General features: G+C 34.4%; 1 protein-coding gene across 2 annotated transcripts in view; it reads left to right on the plus strand.

The window, feature by feature from the left end:
- The window catches only part of LOC140450155 (sensory neuron membrane protein 2-like), a 383672-nt gene that overhangs the window by 311410 nt on the left and 58403 nt on the right, over positions 1–13859 (plus strand). For both annotated transcript variants that reach the window (XM_072543601.1, XM_072543602.1), the window contains one exon: positions 4778–4899. In XM_072543601.1, the coding sequence (XP_072399702.1) occupies positions 4778–4899 (122 nt within the window). The remainder of the gene's footprint in view (positions 1–4777; positions 4900–13859) is intronic.

Here is a 13859-nt window from a genome sequence, read left to right on the forward strand (position 1 = left end):
CACCAATGCAGACACTGCGGACGGCAGCCAGATGGTTGGTGCAGAGCGAGTCATGGGTTCGAAACTAGCTTTTGGAACCGGGAATGGGTCCAACGGACGAAATAAGTAAAGATAGAACAGGATAATTCAGAATAAGATATATTAGAAAAGATACAGAAATAAACAAAAAGATAGATGGGTAAAATTACCAAAGATAAGATAAGATAGAAAAAGGGCGCCATTTAACTTTTTGGGGTTCAAGGGGAAAATTAAGAACCCTAGAAATGAAAAGAGATAATTAAAGATATTTAGGTTCTGAGACCAAGTCCAAGGAAAGACATCAACAGTTAATTATTAAATAAATTTGATCCACACACTACATACACAAATAATAAATATATTAGGTGGACTCCATCCACCTACTTACCTACAAAACTGAATCAGCCTGATCCTTCTCCTGGTCGAAGGTAAAGGTATAATAATAATTTAATGTAATAAGCAAATACTCAGAGGTATTATTTTATCAGGAAACTTATTAGGAGTCGAGAAATAAAATTCATTGATAAAACAAAACAATATATTCAACGACACAATTATATAGGCGGCTGTATGTAAACAGGTAAAAAAAATGCACCACCAATTAATGAATGGTTGTATACATATAGAAATAAACATATTATGATTAGAAAATACCTCTACAAATACAGTATATTAAAATCATGTATAAATTAAATTATCAGCGAAGAGAGCCTGATAATATTTAAAAAAATTCAACTAAAGCTGATATAAATCTCTCTTCGCTGTTTATGGGCTTATCTCGAGATAACGGGTACAATAAATTAAAAAATGAATAGCAAATAAAACAAAGTTAATTAAAGTTAAATTCAAAAGAATACAAAAAGGTTACAAGAATTGTGTATTATAAAAATTAAACCAACCCGCACTTGGCTTTATGTTAATTATCTGTCTCGCACTGTTATTTAATGATTAACTATTCTTACTGAGAATTAAATGTTCGTAATAATTATTAGTGAAGAGTTCTTAATAGCTGATTGAAAGTTCGTGTTTAAATATTAAATGTTCTTTTAATTAAATTGCTAAATCTGTGGTTAACCTTAACTACAGATGATGAAATGGTTGACGCAGATTCGTCCAAAATTGTGTAATATGATTACATACCATATTATTCGCCCAGATAATTGAAGGTAATATGATTACGATAACTTACAATAAATCTCGATGACTATTGCACTACACTGACTTTATTAGTATTAAGCACTAAAGTTAATTAAAATAAAGGTACTTTATAACCATATATAATCTAATATGGTATTAGATTAAGAAACTCAAATATTTAAGTGTATACACACTTAAAAAAAATTCAAAGAGAACGGTAAGATAAGAAAGCGTCTTTACTTAAAGACCACTCTCAGAAGTGAAGTTCTTCCTCTCAAAATTTCACAAGCTCTCCAAAAAAAGGTGGGATAACCCCCACTTAAAACGGCGGTACAGCCTGTATGTATTTCTAGGAAGGTAAAAAGTTCTAACGACATAGGAAGTAACGAGAAGAAACTTGAGGACATCTTTTGGATTAGGTTCTTACAGAAAAATACTATAAAGTGCTTTACGACGATTTTTACTAAATTTATCAAAAATAAACCACCTGAAACCGGAAAAGAATTAACCCGACTCTGCCGTAAAGTATACTATTTCGGCGGCGTCTTTTGATAAGTAGTACCTTCTGTACGTAAGAATTCCGTGGTTCGGAAAGTCGGTAGGTTCCAGTAAAGTTTTCTAATGGTAAAAAAGACCACCCTCGTATATATTTGCAAATACGGCCATCGGCGTCTGGGGGTAAAGGGGTAAGGTATTAAAAATTATTGAATATTTGAATTATAAAAAAAATGTTACATGCTTTTTAATATATATTTACTTTTTAAATGTAAATTTATGTTATTTTTACGGTAATGCGTCTAAACTGAGATGTTTTTTGTTTTTTTTTTTTTATTTTCAATTCATATAATAAATGCTCTTGTCCGATTTTGAATTTTAGATGTGAGAGTATCTCCTCGGACAAGTGCCGTACCTGATATTCACTGCGGACTTACCTACATCAGCAGAAGTCACAACAGCAATTTATGCAGATGACACAGCAGTAATCTCTTCTCATAAAGACACAGCCGTAGCATCACACAAAATACAGGCTAACCTAAATGCAATACAAATGGCTAAAGATGTGGAGTTTACGAGCCAACGAGACAAAATCTGCGCAGGCAATATTTACAAACTCAAAGGATGCTGTCCTCCAATATCGTTAAACGGTCAACATCTGCCACAAAAAACGACATACAATACTTGGAAATGTATTTGGATCACAGGCTCACATGGAGAAAACACATTTTTACCAAGCGAAAACAGCTGGGCCTTAAACTTAGCAAACGACATTAGATGTCGCAATAGAATGTCCTCCGAATGATAATTAATGCTACATAGTACGTTCCAAACAAGACGATCGCATAAGACCTCAACAATAACAACTGTCAATGAAGGAGTCACCATACTCTGCCAACGATATAAACAGTGACTTACAGACCACACCAATAAGCTAGCCAAAAATTTAATGACACAATCAATTGGACGAAGGCTCAAACGAAATATCCTAGCTGACCTGTTAACTATAAATTATTCGCAGAAGCCCAACCAAATCCTTAGACATACGTGACATTATTTCAGTACCAAGAATAGATAGGACGTTGTAAATGAGCAATTTTCTACAAGAATTTTTTTTCCTTAATAATAGTTATATTGTCAAATATTGTCAGACAATTTGCGTATTGTAATTTTATTACAGATTGTAAATATATTGGGATGTTAAATAAAAAAAAAATGTGAGAGTATGAAATAATTGACGATATGGCAAGACTAAAGTATGTTAAGCTCACATCAAATGTCAAATATATTTTATAGACTATGTTAATTGTACGAAAATGGTTGCGTTTCGATTTAATTTGAGTCTCTTACCACTCCCTAACACGTGTTTCTGGGTCTACCCGTCATCAGTGAGAGTTTGTAAGAAGACTCAAACCAAATCAAAACGCACCCCCTACTGTGGCAATTATAGAAAAAATAATTACCAGAGTATGCTACTAGAGACATCTAGTGAGGAAAGATGAAGTTAAATATGTCGCTAGCAATTAAAGTAAATTGTATACTCATTAAATCGAAACGCAACCATTTTCGCATATTTATCGTCCTTACTCGACGCAATGAGTACAAGAATGATGGTAATTTATGTGGGTAAATTGTTGATGCATAGTGGAATATAAATATTTCCAGCATCGCTCTTAATGGCTTGATTAAGCGTGAGTATACAATTTAGTTTAATTGCTGTCGACACATTTAACTTCATCTTTCCTCACTAGATGTCTCTAGTAGCATACTTTGGTAATTATTTTTTCTATAATTGCCAGAGTAGTCAGTGCATTTTGATTTAGTTTGAGTCTTTTTAAAAACTCTCTCTGATGACGGGTAGACTCAGAAACACGTAAGAGAATCAAATTAAATCGAAACACAACCATTTTCGTATATTTATTGTCCTTACTCGACGCAATGAGTACAAGAATGATGGTAATTTATATGGGTAAATTGTTGATGCATAGTGGAATATAAATATTCCCAGCATCGCTCTTAATGGCTTGATTAATCGTGAGTATACAATTTAATTTAATTGCTATCGACACATTTAACTTCATCTATGTTAATTGCCCTAAACTAATATTTAACTTGTTACTTAAGAACCGCAAAATACTCCAATACTTGAGGAGCAAAGTGTTCAACCAATCCATCCTTCCTATCATGACATATGGTATGATTGGTTTATGGTATGACATATGGTTTATGTCAGATAAAAAGAGGAACGACTGGGTAAGATCCAAAACAAAAGTCGAGGACATAGCAATAAAAATTGCCAAACTTAAATGGAGCTTCGCGGGCCACACTGCTAGACAAAAAGACCAACGTTGGAATACTACAATACAACATTGGAGACCTTACGAAAGTAAACGACAAAGAGGAAGACCACAGATGAGATGGGTTGATGATATTAAAAGAATAGCCGGAACAAATTGGAAGTATGTTGCTCAGGATAGAGACCGATGAAAGGAGTTGGGAGAGGCCTATGTCCAAACATGGACGACAGAAGGCTAAGAAGAAGAAGAATATTTAACTAAATTTTTTAGCTGTTATTTCATTATTTTCTTTATCTACTGCTGTTATTTTTAAATCACCTGAACAAGTAACTGGTATCTTAGTTTTAATATCTGGCAAAATAGGTACTTCCTGGTTTTTGATCAACAATTCATTCTTCATTGGCAATTAAGTGTGAACTGACACCTAAATCTAATCATTTATCATTTTAATCTTCATAATGTAGTAACTTTGATTTCATTCGCGCGTATTTTTTTAACAAACATTTACTAAATAATTATTGGCCATTTTTGTGCAATCACAACAGTTGAATTGTCGCCAACTTTAATCTCCATATTTAGTAACTTTGATTTTATTGCGTCTGTTGTGATAGTAAGTCCAGCCTACTTTATGGACATGATTATTGGCACGTATTTTTCTAACAAACACTTACTACATAATTGCTGGCCATTCTTGTGTAATCACAACAACAAAAACTAAACACGTAGAAACAAATGTGGTTTATTTCCATTAAATATAATATATAATATGGCTTCTATAATATAAGTATCTAGGACGAAGAAATCTTTTATAAATGCTATATTTATTTTAGGAGCTCCTCTTTTATTATCCTTTCCTCATTTCCTCCACGCTGATGAATCATACATTAAGGGCGTCCAGGGAGTGACTTCGCCAGAGAAGGAAAAACATGGCATCTATTTGGTAATTGAGCCTGTAAGTATTTTAAATATCTTTAATTTACGCTACATTACACAACACTATCCTACACCATAAAGTAAGATTTATTAACAACCAGATTCCCCTTTACCGTACAGGTGTAGGGGTAATATTTTTATCCAATTTTCACCGTGCACAAATATTATTATTATCCAGACTTAGCCTTACGGCTTACACTCCCTCTAAGGGAAAAATTTAATCATTCCAGGTACCTACGGTATCAAAAGGATTGAGCACTGGTGAAACTCTTTTCATGTTATCGAGCCATAGGTGACTTGGTACGTCGACGTATCTCCCAAATATTTTTTAGGTATCTAAATGTTGAGAGCAGTACTGCTTTCTGTATGGTCTTCTGTATAGAGACGTTCACTAATACACAGCTGTTTTATGTTCTCTAAGAGGCTCTTTGAAATTAATATCTTCAGTAGTAGAGCGAATAATTGGTATCGTCTGGGTACTTTCCATTCTCCATTTTCTCCTTATTTGCATTTTCAGATCTCTGTACTTGGCGATTTTTTGGCTATATTTAACACGCAGATTATTATTGTTAGGTATCGCTACATATATTAGTGTTGTCTAGTAAAGTTTATTAACTAATATGGGATCCAGTCTATTATTTGTTACTGGTTGGTTTGTGACAACAGTAAGGCCCCAGTATAGCTTGTAGTTGTCGTTTTCAAGCATTCTTTCAGAAACGTATTGATAATAAGGAAGGTGGTCGGTTTGGAGAAATCTCTGTTTGCTAGCTAGTTCCTGGTGAAGAATCTTTCCTACTAAGTCATGGCGTATTTTGTAATCAATTCTAACAAGCGCCTGGCAGCCCCCCGTAAGATATTGGATTGTTTTTTGGGCTTGATATCCATCTCGGCGTTTGTCATTTTGGACCTGAGGACCTTGACAATATTTTTTAGTTAATTTTTTGTTGGAATAACCTGATCCTGAATATCAAGTAGATAACTCTCTGTTTCGGAAAACATCTTTCCTGATGCGAACCAATAATTCGACGCTGTATTGTCGACATTTTCTTGGCTAATCTCATTGAGATGTCCATGCAGAGGTTTACTCATCCAGGTGCTCATGTTTTCTTGTTTAGTTAGATGTTTTGTGCGCATTTATTGTTGCCTCAGTTTAAGACAAAATTTTTAAGTTTTTAGAAATGTTTGTTATTTGAAGTTATTTGAAAATCTGTGGTGGTTTTGGAAATCACTGAGAAGCCTGGTATGTTTAAATTTTTACCAGAGATGTCGTTTGTGATTAATTTGTTTTATTGCTGTTCGATTTATCCAGGGTATTTGTTTTTATAAATCTTACGGAAGCTGGTATTTGTAGAAATTATATTGTAGACGATATCGAAAAATGCAGTCCACATTAATGCGATGTCGATTAAGTTTGCAAAAAATAAATGTCAGTCGATTTGAGAGAGTTTATGTGTTACAATATTATTTTTGCGGAATAGTGTTTGATTGACTGGATGTGAGCCGTTATAACTGCGTAATATGACTTTCCTATTGAAGAGCTGGTTCAAGAGATAAAATCAGCTGAAATTCAGCGAAAATTTGTCGTTAATAAGCACTAGATCTAAAGTAGAAGGTTGGTTATTAATTCTAAATCTAGTAGGTTCTGTGATGAGTTATATTAGGTTCGAATTTACTACAAACTTTTATACAAATAAATTATGAGCGTTTTCGACGTCAGATAATGAAGTTATTAGCCAGGTGATCTCTGATAAATTAAATTACTATTTTTATTAGGAATAAGCCACAATTTAAATTTAAAATAAGTTTATATTCGACTCATTCTCAAAATACAAAAGATTAATAAATTAAAAAAATTTTTTTTTTGTTGCTTAGTGAAAAATTCTTCTAATTTATTTTATCTGACGTATTCATATTGACAATTCAGACATATATTATTCATTTTAAATTGGGCGACTTTAAAATGATACTGCGAATATTGCTGAGTTACCTTCCTGGGACGACTTGATTGTCTTCTTCTTCTTCTTTTTCTTCTTTTTATATAGACATGACTCTGTCTGTTTTTCAATGTGCCTCCAGTAAGTTGTCATTCCATCGTTTGCGTGGTCTTCCTACTGATCATCTTCCTATTGGGGAACCGTCTTTTGCCGTCTTTACTACTCTATTTGTTGTCATTCGGCTTATATGATCGTTCCATTCTACTCTTCTATTTCTTACCCAGTTTTTGATGTTCTCCACCTTGCATGTATGTCGTATATCTGTACTTCTAGCTCTGCCCATAGTGTCTTACCATCAATTTTTCTAAGTGTTTTCATCCCTGCTGTTTCTAACATCCTTTTTGTTCCCTCTGTGTCAGGTCTTGTTTCTGCCGCGTATGTCATTATTGATCTGATGACTGTTTTGTAAATTCTGCCTTTCGTTTCTTTCCCGATATTTTTATTTCTCCATATTGTTTCGTTTAGGCAGCCTGCGGCTCTGTTTGGTCTATTCACTTGATCTTCCACTTAGGTTTCGAGCTTTCCGTAGCTAGATAATGTGATGCCTAGATATTTAAACTCCATCACTTGTTCTATTATTTGACCTTCCAGCTTCAATTTACATCTTAGTAAATTTGCTGTTATAACCATGCATTTTGTCTTTGTTGGGGAAATTAACATGTTAAATTTTCTGGCGGTTATATTAAATGAGTGCAACATACGTTGTAAATCATCTTCACTTTGAGAGAGTAGTATTGCGTCGTCTGCATAGCAGATTATTTTAAGTTGTTTTCCTCCCATTTGGTATCCTTTTTTAGTTCTTTTTTTTTTATTATCTCGTCCATGATCAGGTTGAACAATAGAAGACTCAGGGAATCTTCCTGTCTAATCCCATTGTGAGCTTCAATAGGATCGGCTAGTTCTTCTTCTACTTTTACTTTTATTGTGTTGTTTTGGTAAATATTTTCGATCGTTTTGATTATTCCTAGAGGTATGTCTCTTGCATTCAGTAAGTGGATAACGTCTTTTAATTTGACCCGGTCCAATGCCTTTTAAGGTCCATGAAACATAAATATGCCGGTTTGTTGTATTCTAATGACTTCTCTTGCACTTGCCTCATTATAAATATAGCGTCGGTGTATGATCTTCCCGACCTAAAACCTTGTTGTTCTTCTGCTAGTGTTATAATTTTATTCAATTTGATCGATTATAAGATAGTTTATTCAATTATTATACATGAAATCAACTTTAACTTGAGAATACCTGTCAGAACAATCATAGCATGTGATTCGTCTTTAAAAAGACAACCACATGCAATGATGGCAGTAAAATTCTCCTGTCAGTAATTCCATAGTAAATCATGACGAAAAAAACCCGAAAAAAACCTTATAATACTATCCCGACATGGTTAGTATTTGATCTTACATTTATTTTAATCTCAATAAACACCAAACTCTGATTATATATATATATATATATATATATATATATATATATATATATATATATATATATATATATATATATATATATATATATATATATATATATAATCAATATTTTTACAAAAATATTGTACTTAAAGTAAGGTATAAAGTCAACCAACGCTGATTAAGTAAGAATATAAAGGGTACAAGTAACACTTACATCCGTTGTATTCTAACGATATCTACAATTATATCCACATATTTTTTCTAGTACCCAAAAGGTGGCGTTAGGAGTTACAAAATGCACTTGGATCGTATGTATTCCAATAAATAAGTGTATCTAGTTTTCAGAAGTACATATCTCGTGTTATAAGAAAAGGATACTTGTACCCTTTATATATATATAGTATATATATATATATATAGATATATATATATATATATATATATATATATATATATATATATATATATATATATATATATAGTATATATTTATATATATATATCTACGGCATAAAGTGAACTCCGCCCATGTTAAAATTCAGGTTCAATTGAGCTCCGTGGTCAAGTGGATACCGATATACGGAGCTCACTTGACAATTCCGTAATATTGGTTCAGTCGATTCATCAACATGTAGAGTTTAATAATTTATAAAAATTTTTTGGAGCCCGTAAATACCCCTGTATCATAAATGTATATCGCTTAGTTCACGTGTATATATTATAGGGGTCGTTCAGATCTTCTTCATTGTATATTTGAACCATACGTTTATCGGTTTAAGTAAGCTCTGAGAGTTTGGCAACTGTGCGATTATACCGTATATTTTCAACATATACCCGGAACGGTTTATATGGGCTCCTTATTTTTATCTACTGTTTGTAGACAGTGGAATGTCATACGCATTACACTGTGTAACAGAGGATATCATATTACCTGGTATAACTAAGTACTAAAGTGTAACTGGTTCTTTAAAAAACAGGTATGTAGATACAAAAGGATTTTGAGCTTATTATTTAATGGAATGTTCGCTTGCATAGAAAATTTTATTTTTTCTGTATTTTTAAAGATGTTGTTTTTTTATTTAATATAATTTTATTAGTTCAATGCCGAACTTGATGTTTTTTTTAATTACAGAAATTTCGTAATATATTTTGTTTACGTGAGTATGTCTTTGTACATTTTATGTAAGCATCTGAGAAATAAAAACTACTTTTATTTTATCCAATCTTCTGCGATATATTGTATAAAGCTTTTTTAATATTTTAGTTCTGGTCTTATTTGTGTACTACATATGATATCTCGATAGAAGGCTATCTCAAAATAAATATGGTTAAGTGCTACAATAGATATTTTTGTATTAAAATGGGTAGTAGTGTGCACAAAAACAAAGAATGGTTAATTTGTCTAACAAGGTATATTCGGCAGCAGAAGCATATAGTACAAGCGTCTATGTTTTAAGGGCGGAAGGACGTGCGCCTCACTTTTAGCTGACAAGCTTGCGAAGAATATTATTTCTGGTCCTCAATTTACCTTTTAGTTTTAAACAATAATCTGTGACTGACCCGGTGTGATACAAACTATTTTTAAGGAATTTATAGGAAGTCTACAGTTCAATGATTTTATGACAAGATTGGATGTACAGTTTTGTGAAAACGTCTATGTTGAGGAAATTGAAGGAACACCCACGAGTTTTTCAGGGGATTTGGCTGAAAATTGATTCATAGTTTATTTTTATTGTGCAATATTAGGTGTCTCGTCTATATAATAGAAGTCCTAGTATCTACCGGTATGGATCGTTTGTTTGTGTAAATGTTATACAGTGTGCCTTTATGCTACCCCGTTCTTCATCTGCTATTCTTACCAGTGAGTGATACAAAAAATATTCTCTTATGTTGGCATACGCAGACAATGTAAGTGAGCTTGTTATCTAAGGGGATATCATATAGTTTTTGGAGAAATATTCTGTAAATTAAGGTGTCGTAAGCGGCATTTAGATTGAAAAATACCACCCCTGATACCGGATATTTTTCGTACCCGGTCTTTTTTTTGCCAGGTTTAAGCAAGGTAACAACTTTGGCTTGTCTCTAAATTTTGGGTATCTCCATAATTTGAATACAGTTGTTCATCATCCGGATAAGCCATTGTAGAGTGTTTTTGGTCCAGGTTTCGTAATAAGCTTTGTGCTCAAATCCTCAATGTCGGTAGTTGTATTATTTTTCATTAAATATGTAGATGGTGGATCCAAGCTCAACATCGTTAAAAGGTTCTCTCGGCTGACTAGTTTTGTCTTTTCTTACTTTAAGTTATTCTTTGCTTCTTTTCCGACAGAAATAGCATGTCTATATCTATGATGTAATTTTCAGCGATCAGCTATATACCAAATACCCTAGGTTAGGCCCTATATGTGTTTCCTGCACTAGAAGTAAGTTACATTCGTGTTTAGCTCATATGTCTGATAAGTTTAAGTAAAGTAAAGTTTCTTGATCTCTAGATATACCCTTAACAGTTATAGACATATGTTATTAGAATAGTTGGTCCTAAAAAGGACCAATTTGACAAAATCATATTAAAGGGGTGACTGAAGAATTAGCCGATTAATTAATTCATCATTACCCGGGGTATGTCCGATTGCGGTGATCTTATTAGTACTTCAATCTTCCTTAACGCTCGTTCGTTGAATCCCATAAGTAATGCCTAATCTTTTACTTTTTATTAAAAATTTAAATTTTACATGCCGTGTATTACTTTTTGACGATATTTCGAATCAGATTTGTATAGTAATAATTTTAGGTATTAAAGAGCCTCTTTATGAAAATTAAATAAGTTTGTGATATCGGTCGCAACTCATATCTAGATAATAACAAAATAAACAGTTAAAATAAGTGTAAACAATTTCAACTACATATATCGGCGCCACTGTTCAGGTGATGGGTTTATCACAGATTATCAAAGATTACATTTTAATTCAATGTTCTATTTACGTATTTTCAATATTAAAAAAGTAGGAAAAGACATGTTTATGCTTTTATTTTTTTAAATCTATTCTATTTTCTTTTTAGAGTTCCATCTTTTTTGAACGACCTGTGCTCTTTTTTTAATTGGGCACTTGTCCAAAGCTATGACAAATACTCTGTCCTCTACTATTCTACTGTAGCGTGATTAAATAAAACGAGCGGTTCGAATTTATATACATATATTTATTTATACGTTTACAGTTCGGTACTCTCTTATCGACTAACTCTACTTCTAACATTGTTACCTATATATACTACAGTTACTAGGTTCGAGATTATTCTGGCGTTGTCCCACCTCTAATTCGCCTACGTGACCGGTTATTCTCTTTCGCACTCGATACGCTTCGAAGTTTCGAGAAGGGTATTAGAGATGCAATGCAACCGTTACCTGGGCCATGCCGAGAGTATGTTCGTAACACTGCTCCCCTCTTAAATCTGATCGTCCCGATCAGCAACTCTATATATAGGCACAGGATGGCGGAATCTACAGGACTCTCCAGCTCTGCATGAACCCTTTAGAAAGAAATAACAGTCTACTGACTTTGAAGGATACGATCTCATCGGGTTAATGCAACACACAGTAATTCGTACGCCGGTTTCTCGGAAGATTACTTCAAGCATGCTTCTGACAATCTTCCAGTCCAGATTATCTAGTGCATGGCCTATCTTTAGTAAGGCCAAATTCTTGATGTCGTAATTGCACACAATTTTCTTCAAATTAGTTAGAGCACGCCATATATCCTCGTAGCTTGCCCTGTCTGTATAAGACTTCCTGGTCACCATATACAGCAAAGATCGAGAACCATCTTCTAATCTCAGTACTCTTCCAACTTTAGGCTGCTGGTTTTTTAACTCGTCCAAACGACCGAATTTCTTATAAAATACGGATGAGATTCCTTTAGTCATCTCAAGATCTTGGGCAACACAGTGGGCTAGAGAGACGTTATGCGGAACACTAAAAAGATCCTGTTGAACTTCTGTGGTCACGCCGAATCTAGCACTCTTTCTCTCTGCGTAATTTGACATAAATTCATTAAAGCTTGGTCGCCGGTCATCTTTGATCTCATGTTGAAGGGTTCGTGCTTCTTCTGTTTCATTTGAGCCAGCATATGGTGCAAGACGATTTATGTGAACTACTTTTGGTTTACCTTTCGGCAACTTCTTAATTCGGTATATTACGTCATTTATTTTCTTTTTAATTTCATATGGACCTTCCCATTGTCTTTGCAGTTTGGGAGACAAGCCTCGACGACGTTGTGGATTATAAAGCCAAACAAGATCACCTACTTCATAGCTTTCACTCTTGCATCGAGAATCATATTGATCTTTCATTCTGTCACTGGCTATCTGGATGTGTTGTCGGGCAAGTTCATGAATGTTGTTCATTCTTAACTTCAGGCGGTCGACATAATCTTCGCTTGCAACATGTTCTTCGGAAGGTCTGCAGCCAAACTCTAGGTCGCAGGGTAAACGAACTTCACGACCTAACATCAGGCAGGTTGGAGTCTGTCCTGTAGTTTCATTCACGGCCGAGCGGTAGGCCATTAGGAATAAATGAATGTGCTGGTCCCAATCTCTTTGATGTTCTGATACAACTTTGGACAGGTGTTTACCCATTGTTCGGTTCATTCTCTCGACCATTCCATCTGATTGAGGATGCAGGGGTGTCGTTCTGGTCTTATTGACACCAATCAATTTACAAACGTTTTGGAAAAGGGTTGACTCGAAGTTTCGCCCTTGGTCGGAGTGGATCTCCAAAGGAACACCAAATCGGCTAAAGAATTCTTTAACAAGTACCTCTGCAACGGTAGCAGCTTCTTGATTTGGTATCGCATAGGCCTCAGTCCATTTCGTAAAATAATCCATGGCTACCAGGATATATTTATTTCCATCATTTGTCTCTGGAAGTTAACCTGCAATGTCGATTGCTACTCTTTCCATAGGACTACCAACATTGTACTGTCTCATGGGTGCCCTCTTTTTACCAGCTGGACCATTACTGGTTGCACACAGTTCACATTTCCGGCACCATCTTCTTACATCATCTTTACAGTTCACCCAATAGAACCGTTCTCGAACCTTTTGCAGAGTCTTGGTGATACCAAAGTGTCCACCTGATGCACCGTCATGTAACTGACGCAATACTTCTGACACTTTACTTTTAGGTACAATCAACTGAAGCTTAGTTTCTGTACCATCATCGTTCTCAAAGGTTCTATACAGAAGATCATCTTTCAGCACTAGACAATTCCATTGGCTCCAGTAACATTTGACTTCTGGACTACATGCACTAATGTCTTGTCAAGAAGGTCTTTCACTTCGACGCATCCAATCCAATACTCTTTTTATACATGGATCATCTGCTTGAGCGTCTTGTAGCTGTTGAGGCTGCCATTGATCATTAATGACGGTGGTTCGTCTCACGGGGCAAAGTCGTTCTTCTAATTTAAGACAGTGATTACAATTTGCACTGCACGGCCGTCTCGAAAGGGCATCAGCATTTGAATGAACTCTGCCAGCCCTGTGTTCGATCTCGTAATCATATTCTTGTAATCGTTCTA

This window comes from Diabrotica undecimpunctata, chromosome 9, assembly GCF_040954645.1.
Source record: "Diabrotica undecimpunctata isolate CICGRU chromosome 9, icDiaUnde3, whole genome shotgun sequence".
Classification (NCBI taxonomy): Eukaryota; Metazoa; Arthropoda; class Insecta; order Coleoptera; family Chrysomelidae; genus Diabrotica; species Diabrotica undecimpunctata.